Source organism: Manis pentadactyla, chromosome 1 (genome assembly GCF_030020395.1).
Source record: "Manis pentadactyla isolate mManPen7 chromosome 1, mManPen7.hap1, whole genome shotgun sequence".
Classification (NCBI taxonomy): Eukaryota; Metazoa; Chordata; class Mammalia; order Pholidota; family Manidae; genus Manis; species Manis pentadactyla.
The window spans coordinates 185,336,464-185,358,592 of NC_080019.1; the positions used below are offsets into that span (position 1 = coordinate 185,336,464).

General features: G+C 46.4%; 1 protein-coding gene across 2 annotated transcripts; it reads left to right on the plus strand.

Moving 5' to 3' along the window:
- Nucleotides 1-2,344: 2,344 nt before the first annotated feature.
- CFAP298 (cilia and flagella associated protein 298) lies at nucleotides 2,345-17,775 on the plus strand. Of its 2 annotated transcripts, none has more exons than XM_036880169.2 (7): nucleotides 2,345-2,622; nucleotides 4,592-4,759; nucleotides 5,940-6,007; nucleotides 15,489-15,647; nucleotides 16,448-16,579; nucleotides 17,126-17,221; nucleotides 17,506-17,775. In XM_036880169.2, the coding sequence occupies exons 1-7, from the start codon at nucleotides 2,484-2,486 to the stop codon at nucleotides 17,614-17,616; spliced, it is 873 nt and encodes a 290-aa protein (XP_036736064.1). In that variant the 5' UTR covers nucleotides 2,345-2,483; the 3' UTR covers nucleotides 17,617-17,775. The 2 variants fall into 2 exon arrangements, with proteins under 2 accessions (XP_036736064.1, XP_057360053.1); XM_057504070.1 differs by lacking the exon at nucleotides 2,345-2,622 and adding an exon at nucleotides 2,761-3,003.
- The last annotated feature ends 4,354 nt before the right edge of the window (nucleotides 17,776-22,129 follow it).

The following is a 22,129-nucleotide window of genomic DNA, read 5'->3' on the forward strand; positions in this document are numbered from 1 at the left end:
TAATTTAAAAAAATCTAAGTCTGATTATATCAAGATTTAGCAAACATGTAAAAATGGGAACTCATACTATTGGTTGAGAGGGTAAATTGGCACAATAATTCTAGAGATCAATCTAACAGTGTCCAGTGAAGTTCATATACTCCAGCACAAGAAGTTTGACTTGTAGAGAAACTCCAGTACATGTGAAACTGGTGAAAACTAGAAATAAACTAACCTTCAACAGGGGAATAGAGTAGCATATTCATATGGTGCAATACTATGAATTTCATAGCAGTGAAAGTGAGTGGATGAAATATTAGTAAATCTATTATGGAATCAAAGCAAATTACAAAATAATACAGTATGATGCCATTTATTTAAAATTTAAAACATGGCAAAGCCATAGGGAAATGTGTTAATGGTATAAAAACATGCAGGACAGCAGTTACCTCAGAAGGGTTAGAGGGGAGTAGAATCAGGGAGGGGTTATGTGGGAACTTTAATACGTTAGGTCTTAAAAAGTGACTTTTTCTTCATAGCAATTTTCTCTTTACCACTCTGGCTTCCTGATACCTAGCAGCCATTATGAATAGGCAATCTGGACCAGAGTGTTAATCACGAATGAAACGCTTCAACAAATGGCCCTAAGATGCCATTCATCCTAGAATGGCAACAGTACCTAAAATATTCAGAGAAAATAAGCCAAAATGCACAAGACCACACAGGTGTCATCTTTGTCTTGGAATTCAGAGCCCACTTGGGTGGGGGTGAGACACCAGATTTTGTCATGATTTATGATTCCTTAAACTACACAGAAAAAGCTACACATAAATTTGTAAGACACGACATGTTTGAGAAAAAAAGACCTTAAGAGAACACTGAAAGGAAGGCAGTAAAAGTAAAGTTAGGACCACAAAGTCAAATATCATTGCTGACAAGGATTAAAGATACTGCAAGGGCTTGATCTGTGGCAATTTGGCAGATTTTCAACCAGATGATTAATAAACTATTTAAACAAAACTGGATGGCCAATGCATGAGTTTTCCACACTTTTATTTATTAAAATTAGTACCCACAGACTCTAATACATGACTGGTGAATACAGACATGGAATCAGGAGAAATAAAGGGACAACCTTACGGCTAGCAGCTGGAGCTGAGAACCCAGTAGGCCCCTATCCCTCAGTGGGGAGAGACATTTGCCAATCTGACCAGCACAAGTTCCAGGGTCTGGGTGGCCTCTGCCCCAACAGTACTAAAGATGAAAATATACCCCCTCTCCCTGGGCTCCATACCCATTCCATCCAGTATCAGTCTAACAACCTTCCCATGAGGCCCTGGATTGGCTTTAGGCATTTCCAGGCCGGTAGTCACACCTCCACTCTGCCCCCAGAGCCCTGGGGAATGCAGAGGGCCAAAGCTTCAGGAATACGAACTAGCAGGTGCTTGTAATGTTCAAATCAAATCCTACTCTGCAATGGCCCTGTGAAGGAGGTAAGCAGGGGGCGAGGCCTTGCACTGTAATAGCTTTGTTAGCGCCTTGTTACCAAGGGCTCAGGTCAGGTTACCCACCATCCAATCCAAAAAGCTAACCACAGTTTGATTTTTCTCTACACCTCTGTTGGAGTTTGTCTTGTCCGTTTATTTTTGTTTTGTTACTTACACTGGAATATAAGCTCTATCAGAGCAGTGGCCCTGGATCTGCCGCGTGTCCCAGGCGCCTGAAAGAAACAGCGCTTGGCCTGACTGCCCTCCTGTCAGAACTTGTTGGATGGTGGCCGGCTGGATGGTTTGGGGAGGGTCACTCCGGCAGCAGCCAACTGAGCCACCCTAGACGTGTGCCTCCGCATCTGCTCTCACAGAGCGCGCGCTCTCCCTGGCGCCTGGGCGCTGGGAACCGGAGCCGAGGGGACAGGGAGCAGGGACCAGCAAACCAGGCTCGCCTCTCAAACCTCCAGCGCAGAGCAGCGGGAGGCGTTTCCGGAAACGCCGCTGGGACCCGGGCGGCCCCGGGGTTGCTGCTGCGTGGCACGGCCCCACCCATTCCCGACCTGGCGGCCTCCCTCCCACCCCCACCCTGGGATCTCGGGCCGCCGGAGAGTCGGCTGCGCATTCAGCACTCCAGGCTGCCTGGTCTATTTGCTGGTTTCCCGGACAACAGCCCCTAACTGGCGCGCGGCCCGGCGAATCCGGCTTGGCGGGTACGTGCGGGACGCACGGTCCTCTCGGACTGTGCGGGTCGTTGTCCGATATCACCGGGTCTCCGCTTCCCCACCCGCCGGTTCTGATCTAGACCTGGCGGCCCTTCAGACTGTTCCTTGGTTGCTCTTGGCAACGACCACTTCCGGGAGCAAGTGACTCCGCCCTTTTCTCCACACGGTGGGGGAAGACCGGGATTCCAGTCTCTAAGTAGCCGTTGGTCGGTGGTCGCCGTCTGCCCCTTGCGTTACCGCACGCCGCGCATCCCCGGCCTTCTGCCCGCCTCGGCGGGGCCGCGGGGCCGCCATGGTTCTGCTGCACGTGAAGCGGGGCGATGAGAGCCAGTTCCTGCTGCAGGCGCCGGGGAGCACGGAGCTGGAGGAGCTCACGGTGCAGGTGACCCGGGTCTACAACGCGCGCCTCAAGGTGCAGCGCATCTGCTCAGGTGAGGGCCGGGACCGGGGAGCCGAGCCAGGGCTCGGAGGGGAGGAGGAGACGGGACCATTTGGGTTGGAGGAAGTTGGGTGGAACCCACAAGGCTTTCTCGGGCCGGCGCGGGCCAAGTTGGTGGAGATTTGCATAGATGGACAGCAGCTGGGCTTGAAATGGGACACCGGGGTTCGCCAGAGGCACAGAGAGGGCCGGCGACGCGCGTGGAGACGCGACGGGAGAGGCCTAGAGCGCGCGCGGCCCGTGCAAACAGACGGAAATGGGAGAGGGCGGGGGAAGCACCCGGAGGAAGCCAAACAGTCGGGCCGAAGAGCTGGAGCAGTGGAATTTAACAGATGCGAAGGGAGCAGATCACTGGCCCCAGTGCCTTTAAAATGTGGATTTACTACTTGGAGCCTACTGAAGTGGAGCGGGTTGCGGTGCGGAGCCTACCCTGGGACGGCCCCTTAGGGCGAGGAGAGGGTGGAGAGGCGTGGTGTTTTCCCTTCTCCAGGGAACACAAGCCTGATTCTCATGTTACAGCGCTTTGGTCACCCTCCTCTAAACGCCAGGGCAGCGCTGTCCGCTGGAACTTTCCACAGCGAAGAAAGGGTTCCCTGTGTGTGCTGTGCACTAGCCCCATGAGGCCCTGAACACGACCAAGGAACTGCATTTTATATTTTATTTCATTTGAATTTAGGTTTCAGCAGTCAAGTGGGGCTAGCACCTACTGCATTACATAGCACAGTTTGACATGGTGATGCTCCTGGTGTTACCTGGAATGTTACTTAGTGGTAGTGACTATAAAAGTGGCTTTTGTACCATGCAGATCTCCTTAAGGTCATGGTTTTATCTTTATGGGGCATATGTATAGTTTCTTAGTAAAAATTACTGATTCCAAATGTTACTTTTAAATTAAAGCATATGGGGGGAAAGGGGGGAAAGGGGGAAATTCTGTAAAATTATCAGTTGAAAATGTGGTGCTGAATGTCAGCAGTCATTTTAGTGAACTTAAAACCCATTCGTTTGTTCTTCAGTTGTCAGCAGTTGTGAACTGTGATTCAGGCAGGCCCCAGAGCTCTGAAGACAAGGATGAATGAGACCCTCCCCTTGCCCACCAGAGGTTTAGAGTCTCTTGAGAGAGACCATAAATACCGTTTTGAGTCACACCATTTGTTCTCTAGTGTTTATTTTTATTGTCATGGGCCTCCTGGTGTCTCATACCCGGCTATGGGAAGACCTAGATCATGTAAAATTCACATAGATTTACGTGCCTCTTTCACGTAAAAAAAAGCAAAGAAGCAAAAGCAAGCAATGTTGCAAGATTAAAGTGTGGATTCGTTTGGGGGTGAATATATGGAACAGGAGAAATATCAAGCCATGCATTTGAATAGTGAACATGAATACTAGAAAACCAAGATCTTTTCCTGTCTCTGTCATTTCAGAAGGGTGTGAGCTGACTTAAATCTTCCCCACTGATCAGATTTACATAAATCATTTATAAAGTATTTATACAGAATTCTGTGTAAAATAGCAAGCCTGAGCAGGCCTCAGATGATACTAAATCAGCTGTAAATTAAGCAAGATGGGGATCTTGATAACTGTCTTGCCTATTTCACAAGGTTAAATGAGATAATCTTTGTGAACGCCCCTGGAAACCCCTAATATCCTATGTATGTATTCAGATTGTGAATTTTAACTCCTGCCTCCTGAGTGCCAGGTAGTACAGAAGAGCACAGAGGATTAGACAGCTGCCTAGGGCCGTGGGTGAGCTTCTAAACTCTCTGTGCTTCTGTTGATCTAGGATGAATCAGTGACCATTTGTCAAAGGTCAGGGGACAGATCTGGCACATAGCAAGTGATATGTCAGTGTTTGTTAAATAAAATAATGAGATGACGGGCAGACCCCTCTCCTCTAGGAGGAGTTATAAGGGGTTATGGTGATAATTGTGATATATATTGTTTCACTTTCTCTTATTTTTCAGAAATGGAAGAATTAGCAGAACATGGCATATTTCTCCCTCCTAATATGCAAGGACTGACTGATGACCAGATTGAAGAACTGAAATTAAGAGATGAATGGGGTGAAAAGTGTGTACCCAGTGGGGGTGCAGTATTTAAAAAGGATGACATTGGACGAAGGAATGGGCAAGGTAATCCAGCGTTTTTCTTTGTGTCCATGACTGAGTATAGCAACTAGTATGAAAGGAGTTCTTTAAGTTGCAGAGTTGGCCTCAGTATTGCTGTACAAACTTATGCAATACTGCACTGTGGAGCTCCTTGTGATAAAATGCTAAGCCAGACTAAATTAGGTGGGTAAAGGAAGCATCTGTCTCTTTGCTCTTACTAAGTTGCAGCTAGCTTTTAAATACATCAGATGAACCTATATGAAATTACATTTGTAGGTAACAAGTGGTTGAAAATTGGCAGTTTCCTGTGGTTTAGCCTAGTAGTTTTTGGGGAATGGTCATTGAAAGTATTGAAGGTTGTGTTTTGTTAGAGTTTGCAGATCCTGAGGTTTATTTAGAGAGTGCGTGACGGAGGAAATCAGTGTCCGCACAGTGGTCTCCACTTGAATTGAAGATATGCTTCTCTTTTGTGCAAAGCAACTTAGTTCATGTCAGAGCACCGTAGAAATTATCCTCCTTTTGGTATATGGTTGATCATGTAGAATTTGAAGGAAAAAAGGATGATAATCCATTTTGATAGTTTATCCCTATATAAAAAAGCTCCATTTAAAAGACTATAAATGAATGATCATTTAATATACACCTAAGTGTCTGCCATGCCCTAAAAACACTGTTAGTAGCAAAAGAAACACAAACATATCCTTACAAAGCCTTTACGTGCCCCCAAAATAACATATGTTTTAATATTGAAGATAACAGGAATCTCTACTTCTATTTCTTTCCAATTTTAACCTGGAAAATTGTTGGTTGTCTTTCACATCTTTCATACTTAAGCTCATTCTCAATTTGGAGAGATTCTTTGCTTTTAAGACGAAACTGTGTCAATGAAGAAAATAATAGTTATCTCATAAGAACCAATTCGTTATTCATCTTTAAACCAAAACTGCCTTAAACTAGCCATTTCTACTTTAATACAATTTATGTCTCTAGTATGTTCAATCTCTAATTAAAACTGTTATTTATTAAAAGTACAAGGTTTAAGAGATTTTCACCTGACTTCTCAAGGCCAGCTTTCTTTATCTAAATTCTATACTTGTACTTTCTCTCATTTCACTTACTCCCCAACTCAGACAGATGGGGTTAGGATAATCAAGAAGGGTTTTAAAGACAGTTGTTTCTCTCCCTCTTCTCTTTATTTTTATAGCTCCAAATGAAAAAATGAAGCAAGTTTTAAAGAAGACAATAGAAGAAGCCAAAGCAGTAATATCTAAGGTTAGCTTTCAAACTCTACTCACACCTTCCAGAGCTGTCAACCAACTTAAAAAAAATTTTTTTTTTCCATTTTCTCTTCTTTCTTTGTTTTTGTCTCCCAGAGGCAAGGGAAACAAGCCTGTTTGGGTGGGCCCTGCCTTTTCCTTTTCATGAGTGTGACCACTGTCCTGAATCCTTCCAGTTTCTACAGGTCAGACGAAAAATGTTATTGGCTGGTGTAAATGTGGTTCACATGTAGGAGGCACATAAATTGAAGCATATGTGATTTAGTTTCCTTGACCCTTTTGAAGAACTTAAAATGAATTTTGAACATGTGGCCACATAGTCGCTCTGTAGATACCTGATTGGACACAGCATGTGTCTAATTAAATATGAATTCGTTTTTTGTAATTGTCATTAAGTATTTATACAAAAACTTTCTTAGAAGGAAAAACTTAAGTCATGCCACTGACATGCAGATTGTGTTACTCTGGAGGAAAAGAATATCAGGCTATTTAAAGAATCGTTATTATGATCAGTTGCTTTTATTTACATATCTGTGCTACTTGTTACTACCGCCCTCAGTGCAGGTCTTCTCAGGCCAGAACTGCCTTTTCTTTAGCTCCTCCCAATTCACTGGGCAAAGCTCTTGTTTCTAAGCCAACATTTCCCAAATTCTCCAGGCTCTTAACTAATCCTTCGAGTTCTTCAGGAAAGATGGCCCTTCTGTGCCCATTAATACAGGAAAGTCCTACAAGGAAGGCTTTGGGTCAGTCCATTTGCAAAATGCATTTGACTGCAAACCTTTTTCTTTTTTAAGTAACCTAATATATCTTTATTTATTTATTTTTTACTGTTTTTTTTTTAATTAAGGTATCATTGGTATACACTCTTACAAAGGTTTCACATGAAAACCATTGTGGTTACTACATTCACCCGTATTATTGAGTCCCTCCCACCCCATTGCAGTCACTGTCCATCAGTGCAGTAAGATGCCATAGTCACCTCTTGCATTCTCTGTGCTGCACTGTCTTCCCTGTGACCCCCCACACCATGTGTGCCAATCATAATACCCCTCAATCCCCTTCTCCCTCCCTCACCACCCACTCTCCCCCACCCCTCCCCTTTTGTAACCACTGGACCCTTCTTGGGTTCTGTGAGTCTGCTGCTATTTTGTTCCTTCAGTTTTTGCTTTGTTCTTATACTCCACAAATGAGGGAAATCATTTGGTACTTGACTTTCTCTGCCTGGCTTATTTCACTGAGGATCCCTCCAGCTGTATACATGTTGTTGCAAATGGTAGGATTTGTTTTCTTCTTATGGCTGAGTAATGTTCCATTGTGTATATGTACCATCTTTTCTTTACCATTCATCTACTGATGGGCACTTAGGTTGCTTCCATATCTTGGCTATTGTAAATAGTGCTGCAATAAACAGGGGTGCATATGTCTTTTTTTTTTTTTTTGAGAGGGCATCTCTCATATTTATTGATCAAATGGTTGTTAACAACAATAAAATTCTGTATAGGGGACTCAATGCACAATCATTTATCAACCTCAAGCCTAATTCTCAACAGTCTCCAATCTTCTGAAGCATAATGAACAAGTTCTTACATGGTGAACAGTGCAAGGGCAGTCATATCACAGAAACTTTCAGTTTTGATCACACATCATGAACTATAAACAATCAAGTCAGATATGATTATTCGTTTGATTTTTTTTTTGAGAGGGCATCTCTCATATTTATTGATCATATGGTTGTTAACAACAATAAAATTCTGTATAGGGGACTCAATGCACAATCATTAATCAACCCCCAGCCTAATTCTCAACAGTCTCCAATCTTCTGAAGCATAACGAACAAGTTTTTACATGGTGAACAAGTTCTTACATAGTGAATAAGTTCTTACATGCTGAACAGTGCAAGGGCAGTCATCACAGAAACTTTCGGTTTTGATCATGCATCATGAACTATAAACAATCAGGTCAATTATGATTATTTGTTTGATTTTTATACTTGATTTATATGTAAATCCCACATTTCTCCCTTATTATTATTACTATTTTTTTTTTTTTAATAAAATGCTGAAGTGGTAGGTAGATACAAGATAAAGGTAGAAAACATAGTTTAGTGCTGTAAGAGGGCAAATGTAGATGATCAGGTGTGTGCCTATAGACTAAGTATTAATCCAAGCTAGACAAGGGCAACAAAACATCCACAGATGCAGAAGATTTCTCTTAAAACGGGGGGTGAGGTTCTAAGCCTCACCTCTGTTGATACCCAATTTCTCACCTGATGCCCCCCCTGAGACTGTGCCTGTCTTAGGTTGTTCCTCCCTTGAGGAATTTTACCCGTCTCTGGCTAACCAGTCATCTTCCAGGGCCATACAGGGAAATGTAAAGTTGGTAAGTGAGAGAGAAGCAATATTCTTTGAAAAGGTTAGCTTTTTACTTCTTTGCAGATTTATGCCCTGTGGCTTCTATGCCCAGCATTTGTCTTGAGGTATCTTTACCACTTGGAAGAATTACGATACTCGGTAATTTCGATATGAGGCACGAATTCTACTTAGGGGTTGTAATTATGAAGGAAGAAGAGAAGCTATAGAAGTAGCAGGTGGAAGAAAACATGGGAAGATTGATTATTTCTTTGACATATCTTGTAGTGTAACATAAGCGTGTATAAGTTTTAAATTACTAATTAAATTGCGTGCACACATTAACATAATAGGAATACAGCTACATAACCAAAGCAGACCTACAATTACCAGCCATATCCAGTGAAACCAAGAAAACCAGTTAGGCACCCTAGGCATTTGTGAAAACTTATCAATGATATGATGGATATTGTCTAACTGAATTTGAATATTTTGAGAAAAATCAGACAAATTAAAACAACACATTCCTGGGAACTGTTCACATCCCATATGTTCTTTTAACAGTAGATAGTCTATAGTCGCAAGATTTTGGAGCGCTGCAACTTGCACTTCTCCTAATTCTTGGTTGAGTTCTGACAGTATAGCTCCAGTCAAATTTGTTGTTTTACTGTATGCACAGGCCAGCTTAGATATCTCCTTCATTCCAATGGCAAGTCCAGGAACCGGTGGGATGAATGCAGCTACAACTGCAACAGCACCAGGATCTTTGTTGAAGTTTTTTTGATGATCATCTTCTGGAATGACTCTTCCAGAGAATGTTGATGTTGGAAGGTCTTCTTCATATTGTATCTTAATTCGTTTTCTGGGTAGCCAAATTAGGCTTTGATCCTCTGTATAAACACAAACAAACCCTTTGCCCACACTTTGACATGCCCTTTATACCATTGTGAAGAACTTATTGGAGAGCACCACACAGGAACTGCTTTTTTTTTTTTTTTAAGAGAAAGGAATATCAGAAAAATGTACTTCCATAGCTGATCATCTGACACCCTTTAAATGATCAAAATTAAGGATATTGAAAGCATGCTTTAATCGGTGATTTGCAGTTAGTTTTATTCTGTCAGGGAGTAATCCCCCTTTTCTTCTTTTTTTCTTTTTTTTTTTGTTATCATTAATCTACAATTACATGAAGAACATTATGTTTACTAGGCTCTCCCCTATACCAGGTCCCCCCCACAAACCCCCTTATAGTCACTGTCCATCAGCATAGCAAAATGTTGTATAATCACTACTTGTCTTCTCTGTGTTGTACAGCCCTCCCCTTTCTCCCACCCCCCCATTATGCATGCTAATCATAATACCCCCTTTCTTCTTCCCCCCCCTTATCCCTTCCTACCCACCCATCCTCCCCAGTCCCTTTCCCTTTGGTATCTGTTAGTCCATTCTTGGGTTCTGTGATTCTGCTGCCCTTTTGTTCCTTCAGTTTTTCCTTTGTTCTTATACTCCACAGATGAGTGAAATCTTTTGGTATTTCTCTTTCTCCGCTTGGCTTATTTCACTGAGCATAATACCCTCTAGCTCCATCCATGTTGTTGCAAATGGTAGGATTTGTTTTCTTCTTATGGCTGAATAATATTCCATTGTGTTTATGTACCATCTTTTCTTTTCCATTCATCTACTGATGGGCACTTAGGTTGCTTCCATATCTTGGCTATTGTAAATAGTGCTGCAATAAACAGGGGTGCATATGTCTTTTTGAATCTGGGATCTTGTTTTCCTTAGGTAAATTCCTAGAAGTGGAATTCCTGGGTCAAATGATATTTCTATTTTTAGTTTTTTGAGGAACCTGTGTATTGCTTTCCACAATGGTTGAACTAATTTACATTCCCACCAAAAGTGTAGGAGGATTCCCCTTTCTCCACGTCATTGCTAGCATTTGTTGTTTCTTGTCTTTTCAGTGTTGGCCATCCTAACTGGTGTGAGGTGACATCTCATTGTGGCTTTAATTTGCATTTCCCTGATAATTAGCAATGTGGAGCATCTTTGATGTGCCTGTTGGCCATCTGAATTTCTTCTTTGGAGAAGTGTCTGTTCATATCCTGTGCCCATTTTTTAATTGGGTTATTTGCTTTTTGAGTACTGAGGTGCATGAGTTCTTTATATATTTTAGATGTCAATTCCTTATCAGATCTGTCATTTATGAATATATTCTCCCATACTGTAGGATGCCTTTTTGTTCTAGTCATGGTGTCCTTTGCTGTACAGAAGCTTTTTAATTGGATATAGTCCCACTTGTTCATTTTTGCTTTTGTTTCCCTTGCCCGGGGAGATATGTTCATGAAAAAGTTGCTCATATTTATATTCAAGAGAGTTTTGCCTATGTTTTCTTCTAAGAGTTTTATGGTTTCATGTCTTACATTCAGGTCTTTGATCCATTTCAAGTTTACTTTTGTGTATGAAGTTAGACAGTAATCCAGTTTCATTCTCTTACATGTAGCTGTCCAGTTTTGCCAACACCTGTTGTTGAAGAGGCTGTCATTTCCCCACTGTATATCCATGGCTCCTTTATTGTATATTAATTGATCGTATATGCTTGGATTTATATCTGGGCTCTCTATTCTGTTCCATTGGTCTGTGGGTCTGTTCTTGTGCCAGTACCAAATTGTCTTGATTACTGTGGCTTTGTAGTAGAGCTTGAAGTTGGGAAGCATAATCCCCTCAGCTTTATTCTTCCTTTTTAGGATTGCTTTGGTTATTCGGAGCCTTTTGTGGTTCCATATGAATTTTAGAACTATTTGTTCTAGTTCACTGAAGAATGCCATTGGTACTTTGATATGTATTGCATTGAATCTGTAGATTGCTTTAGGCAGGATGGCCATTTTGACAATATTAATTCTTCCTATCCATGAGCATGGAATGTATTTACATTTATTGGTGTCTTCGACTGCAGAACCTTTTTTTAAAAAGTACTGATAATAACTACTAATATCCAGTCAAGTCAGCCCATCACAGAACGTGTGAGGAGAACAGAGGACTCTGCCCTGCACCCTTCACTCAAATTTTTTTTCTGTAGAAGTCCTGTTCATTTGTATCGCCTCTGCCCTTTGCCTGCCAATATTTCTGTGTGTTACTGCATATTTCACAGAGAGGTTTCCAGGTGGTCCCAGGGCTTTGCAGCAGTGACTGGCCCAGTGTGGCAGAGCTCCTGAGTGACTGGGCCTGGCTTCACACCCAAGGCCCTTTGCATGCTGCCCCCAGAAGTGTGCATGCATCGCTGTCCCCTCACCACGCTCTGCCACGTTAAGGCAGTGAGCACTGTGGGTCAGAACATGGTGGGGCGAGCAGGGGAGGGTTCGAGTCCCAGGGCCTTGGGACTTGAACTCCATCACTCAGGTTGTATGAGCAAGTGAGAGACAGTAGAATATCCAAACTGTGTGGCTCCTCCTGAATGGGAGGAGTGTGTCTATGCAACCTCTTTACCTGGGACCCACTCTCTGCTGAGGGTGGGGGACCAGGTCAGTCTGCCTGAGGCTGTGCTGAGTTTCTTCATCCCCTAGCCGGGCATGGGGCTGGCATCACTGCCCTGGGTGGGTGGCGGAGCTTTTATAGAAAAGGACTCTGAGGCACCCCTCTGTGGTAATAGTGGTGGTGGTGGGCGACACCCTGCAGGCAGGAAGACTTCCCGGAGGTGCCCCTCTGTCTGGGGCCCTTCACACCGTGCTGGTGGCGTATGTCTCTCATGGGGAGATCAGATACATTTTATTGGGGTTTATGACTTAGGGAGAATTTCATAAGCTGCCCTGGGAGGAGGCAAGTGGGGGAAGACATGGGTTTAGGGAGCTTACTACGTCTGGGCCTCCGGGACCTTCCACCCTGGGGGCCTTGTCAGCCTCAGGCCTCAGGCCCCACCCAGCCTCCTAACCCAGGATCTGGGCACCCACGGGATGGTCTGAGCCATAGCCAGGTCGCGGACGCCTGCATTTCCTCAGAAGCAGGGACGTTCGGCTCCCTGCCACCTTATCCTCCACAGTCGGTCAGATCATGCCCCCCATTACTCAACAGTTCCGTCAGGGACGCCCCGACGTTCCCCTCATAGTGCGGGCTCTTACCCACCACCAGCCCTTTGGCCAGAGCCTCCGTCCCGCCATGGGGTCCCCACCCACCCTCTTCCCTAACTCGCTTCTTTGCCTTCCTGGGACCAATTTGTCCTCTTAATTCTCAGCAGGCCCTTGAGGCCCCAGGCTCTGAGCCCCTGGATGGCCTGTGCTAACCCACTGCCCACCTCCCATCTCCTGGGCCCGGAGGACCCAGGGGGACCTCCCCAGCCCTGCTCTCTGCCACCCTGGCCCCTGCCAGTGCTGGGTGGCCACTGGCCCTTCTCCCTGCCAGAAGGCTGGCCTCAGACCTTCTCAGGGTCCACGGACTCCTGCAGTTGTCTGTCCAACCTGCGAGTTGTCTCTTTTCCTGCTTCTTCCTCTTCCTTCCCTGGAGACTCCGCATGTTTGGTGTCTCTGGCCCTTGGACTCTCTCACAAATCTGCTGCTTGTCCAGAAATCCAGGAGGGGTGATGTCCGGTGTTTCCTGTGGGCTGCGCTGAGTCTGTGAACGCGCCTGTCCTCTTTCCTTCACCTGAGATCAGTGGTGTGCAGCCTTCCCTTTCATACCAGCCCTGTGCCCACCTTTGCCTCCCAGCAAGGTACTGGGAGAAGCGCACGATGCCTCTGGGTCCTTGGCCCCTATCCCTCTGAGTTTCCTAGAACCTGGCCTCTCCTTCCCCCTAGAAATGGCCATCTTGGGGCTACCAGTGACCCCATAACCAGCAACTCCAGAGGCCCCTTCTCAGCCCGACTCGTGGCTCCTCTCTTTGGACCACATCCAAGATCCTGCTCTATTTCCATTCCCTCCCAGCTCTCTGAGTGCCACTTTCTCTACCCTCGCCTCTGACACATGGCATTGATCAAAGTACTTTACCTGTAGCCCTCTTTGCCTTCCTTTCTGCTTTCTCCTCCAGCATTTATCCTCTCTCCCAAAGCAAATTTTACCTTTCTGCAGATAACCCTCAAATCTCTGTCCTCTACCCCTGACATCTTCCTTCACTGGGTTTCCAACTGGTTCCTGCTTGCTTCTGCCTGAAGGCCCAGCCAGCACTTGACTCACGTTTTCTGGACCAGCTCATGGACTCCTCACTCTCACCCTCTGTATTCTGTACCCGAGCAGCAGCATCTCTGCAGACTCCCATTTATATCAGCAGAACTGCAGTGTGCGTTAGACAGGCTGTCACCCTCAGTGTCCCCCTCGGCACGTCCTTCTCTGTGGTCTGCATGCCTTAAGTTCAGGCCTGTACCGTCTGCTCCATGATGCCTCTAAAATCCAAATCCTTTCATTTCCACCACTGCCACTTTATTTAATGGTCCCCTGGTAGCCTTTTGTGTTCAGACACAAGTGGGTGGCCTACAGTTGAGTTCAGTTCAACTCTGACATTATGCAGAGTCGGCACAGACCCCACAGGAGAAAGGACAGGTTATCCCCAGGACTCTCTTACTCAGGCACCAGGCAGCCCTCCCTTCTGTCCGACTTGGCTCTGGATTTGGAGGTTCCCACAGCTCCCTTCAGAATCAGTGATTCACTACGATGACAGAGTGCCCCGCAGGTGCTCTATGTACTGTTATAGTTTTATGACAGGACACAACTCTGAAACTGGGAGAGACGTGTGGGCAGGTCTGGGGGCAGAAGTGTGGGACTTCTGGGCCCTTCGTCCTCCGTGGTGTCCACGCACTCACTTTCCCAAATACCAATGTGCTCTCCTACCAGGAAGCTCCACTGAGCTTCGATGTCCAGAAAGTGTACCAGGTTTCATCACGGGCATGAATGATGAAATCCTCGGCCATGTGATCACATTCCTCTCTCGCCTCACTTCTCCAGAGGTAGTGATAGGGGGTCTGAAAGTTGCAGTCCTATCTACTCAGCTTGGTCTTCCTGGGGAGGCCTTAAGTGAAAAGATCACCTTGTTAGCATAAACTCAGCTCTGGTCAAAAGGGGCTCACTTTGAGTAACAGAAGAAGCCACTTCTATCCCTGCAAATTCTGAGGGACTGTGAAGCTCTGTGCCAGGACAGACAAAGACTGGACAGAGTGTTGATTATATCTCACCTTGCCTCTGTGCCCATCAGAGGCCCTTGCCTCTGTGCCACCCGGTCTCCCCCTGCTGGGTCCATTCTGCACCCCTGCAAGGTTAGTCTCAGCGTCGCCAGTCCTTACTGCACAGCCAGTCACTGCCCAGCACCTCCCCATAAAGGCAGACCCCCAGGCTGGCCAGCACAGCTGTTCAAAGTGAGCTCCAGGCTGCCCTCTGGCAGCATCTTCTCTTCGCCTGCCTGCCCCAAGCAGTGGGGCTGCATGCTGTGACCTGCCTCCCTTTGCTTCTGCCTGTCCTGAAGCTCCCTGTCCCCTCTGCACCTGGTCACCCCACTTAGGTTTTAAGGCCTGCCTGAGGTCCCTCCCCGTCTTTGGGGTTCCCCGCTCCTCTCCCATCTCTCCCACTAGTCTGGGTGCCCTTCACTGACTCCCAGCTCCCTGCTGCTCAGCCTGCTTCCTGTCTAGGCTGCGGTGGGCGTGGCTCGGTCCTGAAACAGAGTGGACGCTTTGATGGTGAGCACTCTGGGACTCCTTTTGTTGCTCTGGCAGCATCTGGCAAGGGTCTTGTTTTGTTTCGTTTTTTTTTAATTGAAGTATCATTGATACACAGTCTTACAATGGTTTCACATAACTCAGTGGTTTCAACTTTAACCCATATTATCAAGTCCTCACCCCTTCCCTTGCAGTCAGTGTCCATCAGTGTAGTAAGATGCTACAGAGGCATTGTCTCCTCTCTGCTATACTGCCTTCTCCATGACCTACCTATATTGTGCATGCTAATTATAGTGCCCCTTAATCCCCTTCTCCCTCCTCACTTACCCTCCCCATTTCCTCCCCTTTGGTAACCAGTAGTCCGTTCTCCATGTCTGCAGTATCTGCAAGTCTACTGCTATTTTGTTCCTTCTGTTTTGGCAAGGGTCTTGTGCAAGAACTTGGTAAATATCTGAGGAATTGATTAGCCACATTGTAGATAATGATCCCTGTCCACTTTCAGAAACAAGTGGAGGCCAGCATCTGTGTTACCATGGAGATGGTGAAAGATGCTCTGGACCAGCTTCGAGGCGCAGTGATGATTGTTTATCCCATGGGGTTGCCGCCCTATGATCCCATCCGGATGGAATTTGAAAATAAAGAAGACTTGTCGGGAACTCAGGTATGTGGCTATTGGACGTTCTGTGAGTTCAAATCCCCCCAAAGAGCAGAAGCCCCTCACATTTGACCCTCTCTTCTGGATGCAATTTTTTGCTTTATGCCCAGCTTCCCATCTGGTTATGCTGGGCTTCAGGGCAGCGTTCTGAATTCAGGGAGGACCCTGAAGGTGGTGCTCATGGTTGAGGGCTTGGCCCACATGCACAGACGGGCAGTAGAGAGGCTTTGTGAGGCTGCCCATCAGGAGTAACTGAAAACAGTCCCATTTCTTGGGCCACTGGAAAGCCAGATGCCTAATTTGGACCTGTTGGTCCTTTTGCATGGAAGTTTGTATTCTAGCCTTACCTCTTGCATCCTGTCATTTTCTGCCTTTATGTTTCCTTTTCCTTTGTTTTTCTCATTTGCTCCTTATCCTATGGGACAGGATCTGTTTCTCTGAGTCATCTTCAATAGGTAGAATCTGCAGACACAAACAAGGCCCCATTATGCCTCTATCTGCGATCCCAGCCGGATTCCAGTGTTCTTCCCAGCGCTATCCTAAAGTCCATGTAAGAGGAGCAATGTTAGAATGTGGGTGCAAATGAGATAGGATCCTCCCCGCTTCCCAGAGGAAGAAGTTAGCTGAGTAAGGGCCAGAGCTGAACTAGCTGGGAAGGTATCAAGGTGGCCGAGGGCTGGGAGTAGGCAGGGAGTCAGTGCTTCCCCTGGGGGCTGGGGACCACCATGCTGCTCCTGCACCTGCAGGGGGGGCCTCACCTGTGGCCTACCCTGATGATCTTAAAGTGTGTTTTTCCATGGCCCCAGGCAGGACTCAATGTCATTAAAGAATCAGAGGCAAAACTGTGGTGGGCAGCCAAGGAGTTAAGAAGAACAAAGAAGCTTTCAGACTATGTAGGCAAAAATGAGAAAACCAAAATTATCGTCAAGATTCAGCAAGTAAGTACTTTTGCTTTAACATGTCCCTATTTTTTACGATTTTGTTTTAATTTGGGGGGATGCGCCAATGTTAATTTCAACTTTAGAAGGAAGGTTACAAATAACTAAAATTATTTCTTGACATGAAAAGTACAGCCTAGAGCACTGATTTCAAGTTTTCGAAGGGCTGACACTATAAACGAGGAGTTAGAGGCCTGCAAGGGTGTAAGCGGAGCTCGGCAAGGCGCTGGGCTGTGTGCTCTCTCCTGATATCACTGTGTCGTCTGCGGCAGCCATGGTCCCATGACTCCCCACTGCACCCGCAGTGCTGAGTTGGAATGGCTGTGACGGCAGCCCTCAGCGTCCGGTCTCCATCCACCCAGCGGCCGCAGCACGGGCTCAGTTACTGGGGTCCAGACCTCCAGTAACTTGCCCAGGATGGTCAGACTGGACGGCCCGCTTACCGTTAGCAGTCAGCCAAGGTGGTTGGAAAACATTCCTGTACCTTCCTGGGTCATCCCTGTAAGAATGCCTTAATCTGCAGTTTGCTCTTCCCTCATCTTTCAGAGAGGACAAGGCGCTCCAGCCCGAGAACCCATTATTAGCAGTGAGGAGCAGAAGCAGCTGATGCTGTATTACCACAGAAGACAGGAGGAGCTCAAGGTGCGGGCGGCAGACGGGTTTAGAGAGCCACGCCAGAACCTCACCCCATGCCCCACCGCAGGCGCTGGGGCAGCTGGGGCGCGCGGGGAGGGGGCATTTCTGTTGGCTCAGCCTCTCCAGGGCCGCCAGAGCCGCTGGCCGTCCCTCCCTCCTGCACTGGGCTCCGGAAGTGCCCTGCTCCTGGGAAGGCGGGGAGCCGGGAGCTTGGCTGTGGGGCCTCTTGTCTCTGTGTTGTAAAACACTTTTCTAAAATGCCTTCCTGAGTAAAACAAATTTATTTGCAGAAATTGGAAGAAAATGACGATGACTCCTGTTTAAATTCTCCATGGGCAGATAACACGGCTTTGAAAAGACATTTCCATGGCGTCAAGGACATAAAGTGGAGGCCAAGATGAAGTTCCTCAAACTTACCAGCTTCCTGTCCTGCAGGCAGCATGGTGAGAGGGTACCGCCTGTGAGAGGTGCGAAAATTCCTAGTTTTAGTGTTTCTCTCAGCTTGAATGTTTAAGAGTTTGTCACGGTTTTAGAACTTAATAAATATATACTCAAAATAATCTGCCTGTAATATTTTTTTTTCAGGACAACTATATAACATTTGAGGTTTTTCTCTGACAAAATACTAATGATGTAATGACAGACGTTTTTTCTTCTGGTGTTTTTGTTCTGTGTTCTCACGATAGCTGGTTGTATTGGAGGAAATGGAAGCACCTTTTTTCCAAGGCGAGTCAAGTATCTTCTGGGAGCCGTGGCCGCCAGTAGCCACTAGGGGCTGCCCGACTCCCACTGTCCCTGCCACTGCCTGTGTGGATCTGTGGGAGGCTGTTCTCAGTCTTTGCATGTTTCTGTGTGTCTAACTGGAGCCTCCCTGGCTGGTGGTGGTGCCTGCTTGGCCTTGTCTTTTAGGTGTAAAAGCCACATCTGGATGGAAGTTGGGCTGTGAGTCTAACCTGGAAACTGAACAAGTTCTTCCACAGTTTCTGGGCTTTTCCTGAAAATGAATGCTATCCTGGTAACTAATGGATGGTTCTCCCTAGTGGGCTCAGGGACCGTGGTCCATAGGCCACTGTGGCTCACCTGCCTTCGTGATGGTTTACTAGGACACCTTTGATTTTAAATACCCCAACTCACCATCCCCACAAACACTGCCACTGCAGCAGCTCAGCACGCGCAGACCGCCGGTGCCATCAGAGCACCTGGACACCCTGTCGTGCTTGACTGGGTCTGCAGGCTCTGTCCCCATAGCTGGAAACTCAGCATGCCCACCCGCAGGGGAAGTGAAGTGATGGGCTCTTTTCCTGCCTGGCCATCCTGCGCCCCTGCTCCTCTGCCCCCAGACCCCTGCCTGCCACAGAGATGGAGGTAGGTATGGGTTCCACCTGCTCAGGGCAGGCTTCCCTGGAGGTGGGCTGGGGCCAGCCACTTGGTTCCCAGATCGGGTCTCCTTGTGGGGTAGGGACCAGCCTCTTCCCCCTCTGCCCATCTCCATGGGTCAGGGGAAGTGGAAGTCGGAACACAGCAGCCAGACCCACTGAGACTGCCCCCTGCCTCGCAGGGAGGACATAGGCCCTTGGCAGAGACTAGACCCTCTGGAGAGCAGAAAGAGCCCCGAGCACCCAGGACGTTCTGTATCTGCCCCTCACCTCACCACCACCTCTGGGTTACTTAGGGCAGTGCCCCCTAACCTGTTAGTAGGATTTCTGTTGTTTCACAGTGTTTTCTAAAGTGAGTTGTGGCCGACTCCACATCTTGATTGTACCTTACTCTTTTGGCTGATTGTCAAATTTTGTAAAATCAAATTTGCGTCTATTTTCTTTTTGATTTTCATTTTAATTTAAAAATGTTTCCATGAAAAATTTTTGTCCTTGGATGATGTAAAGTTTGTAATAAGATTTTATAATTCTATTTGAGGCGCATCCTGCCTCTGTCAATGTGTAGTTTATGTGGATCACACAATACACACTTGCAAAGCATGTTAACATGATCAGAGCAGATCTTCTTAAGAACTATTGCCGTGTCATTAGGAGTTCTTGTCAGCTCAGTGGGGTATAAGTGCTTTATGCAACCATGATAGGCACTCTGTTACTTCATATACTCTAAGGTTAGCAGCCACGTAACTTTGGAGGACAGAAATCACTAGACGGCTAGCAGCACACTGCGCTCCTTTAGAGAAGACATGTGAAGATAACAATCCTCTCTGTCTGCCCATCTCTACCTCAACCTGAGCTCTCCCTGTTGAGATATAGCCGCTCGTTGGAATGGAAGCCTGTGAGCAGCCCCTTTACAGCTGGCTGTGATGAAAGCAACCCCAGTCTCCAATACCCGCTCTTCCCACCGTGCTTATGTGGATTAATTCACTTTTCATCCACCCACTGAAAAAGGTGGTGGTCTGAGACAGATGACCCGACTCATCTGTGGTCACATCGTGAGTGAGGGTAGAGCCAAAAATCAATGCATCAGCAGAAGTCATCTTGTCAAATGGCAGGATAGATCAGCCTTAATGTGGTCTTGGTGTAACTTTCTTTTTTAAAAAAAAATTTCAATATATCTTTGGATCAATGTTGAAAAGAATCCAAGGGCCTGGTGTCTGAACAGTGCCAGCCGGTGTCCGCAATTTTGTCCTTTTAACACAACTTGTGTTCTCGTGGTGATTTCATGGAGATCAGGAATGCTGGTAATAAAACTTTATGCCACTTAAAACTCTTTGGACCAGCAAACCAAAACACTGGGCGGGATTTCTGCTGCAGGATCACTTGGTTCCTTGGCAAATGCTCCATGAAGAATGTGCCATCAAGCTTGAAATTAGCTGCCACATGCTTGGGGCACAGTAGCTGTGAGCCTGTTGGATTCTCTCACAAAGCCTCAGAAACCATCCCACAGTGCTCTGATCTGTGCAAGGGCCCTGGAGGCATCATTCCACGCAAGTCCTCCCTGGCCCCAGCAGGAGCTCAGGGAGATAGAGTTGCTTCCCAGGAAAAGCTCAATACAAGATGTCATAGTAATGCAGCTGGCATTGATAGCTCACCATTTCCCAAACAGCTGCACTCTGTGCTTCGTGCGTATTTTCACATTTACACCTCACAACAGCCAAATTAGAAACTGGTATTATTGTCATTTCACAAGTAAGGAAACCAAAGCCCAGAAAAGTTCATGTGCCGAAGATGAAGCATCTAAAAATCCACCTGCTGGTCCTAGAGTCTGCTGACTACTATACAGGCAGTTTCTGTTTATGCCTAATGTAGACACTAAACCACATGCTAGTGACCAGCGGTGAGTGAACATCCAGGGAATGTCCATCTGTGAAGGGCCCAAACCGAGAGTGTGCCTGCTAGGATGGGCAGGTGTCAGCCTTTGGTTACTTGAATGTCTCAGGCCAGCAGTGGTGGGACACGGGCCCTAAGACTGCTCTGGTTCACCGACCACCAAAAGCGGGAAAAGATACCTAAGCACCCGGCCTTGTGACGCTTAGCTCAACCCCAAAAACCACTGCCTCAGATGATAGAAGTCTAGGGGTGGGTCCTCCCTGGAGGAGAGACCCCCACCTGCTCTCAGGCCCAGTACACACAGACCATAGGATTCTTCACCTAAGGATCCTGGGTCACTAGCATGGATTCAGAAGTTAGTAGATGAACAAATTCCCACAGGCTAAGTCCTGGCCTGCCTATCATTACTTTGAATAGATTTGAGTTCTATACATTCAGAGCAAGAAAACAGTCACATCTGTCTTGTATTTCAGCAAAGAGGCAGGATTCCAAAAGACCACGTAAGCTGGCACGTCACGAAATGCAAAATGGAAAGCACGGAAAACCCCATTTGTAGTTTTTTACCTAAATCCCTGAGTAGTGATGGCCTGTGTTGGGTGGCAGCACTGCTCAGCAGCCACAGATCATAGCCACGGTCCCTCCCCTAAGCCTCTCCTGAATATACACTTGGCATCAGCCCACAGTACCCAACCCATCCTGTGACCTTTCCTCAGCTCATTGAGAGGCTGGTGCAGGTGCCCCAGCGCAGTGAACATGAGAACAGCCCCAGGGCCCTTCATTCTGCCTCTTCATCTACAACAGCATTCTGAAGCAAGACGCAGCCTGTGAGTGACTTGGGTGACATGACTGTGGTGCAATAAATGTCCGTGGGCCTCCCCATTCTCCTCCCCCTGCCCCACCCCAGAGTAGGCAGATTCTGCAGCCCATGGTTCTTGTGGGGATCTCATTTCTTGTGATCCTGTTTGCATTGTGCTAGAACGCATCCCACAGGCTCAGAGCAGCTGTATGTTTTAGTGGTAAATTAGCAAAATACAAAATGCCCTCATAGCTCTTGATATCAGAATGCAAAGACGTACAACTAAATCACTTATGATTGTTGTGAAATAGAAGAGACAGAGATAAAACTATTAAGGTCATTGATATGCAAGTCAAAATCCCAAAACTAAGAGCTGCTCTGTTAGACCTTCACAAGATGAACCCAGCCCACCTGGACAGAAATCCCTTCTCTTTAACACCTTTACAGGCTGGAAAACTCTTGGTGTTTCTAGAGGGTAATTTACATTTAACTGATGAGAGAGTTTTGACTGGCATACCTCTTGATTTTCCTTGGAAGTAAATACTATTAAAGATTGACTATATGATTTTAATTGCTTTATGCAAAAATTGGTGAATATCTCAAAGAAATGTTCACAGCTTGTGAACCCAGATGCGTTCTGGGCTGTTCAACAGAAGGAAGTTTATATAAAGCTGTAGGAATTGTAGCACTTCCTTGGATACAAACACAGTCCAGATATATTAGCTCAAGATTTTGTTGTGGTGAGAAAGAGTGTCAATAGCTGGAGACCAAGCAGACTCTCAGCAAGAATATGTGGTGGTCAAGTAAAACCAGAGGAGCAGACGCCACTTCCTGGCTTGCTCTGGGGGCTTC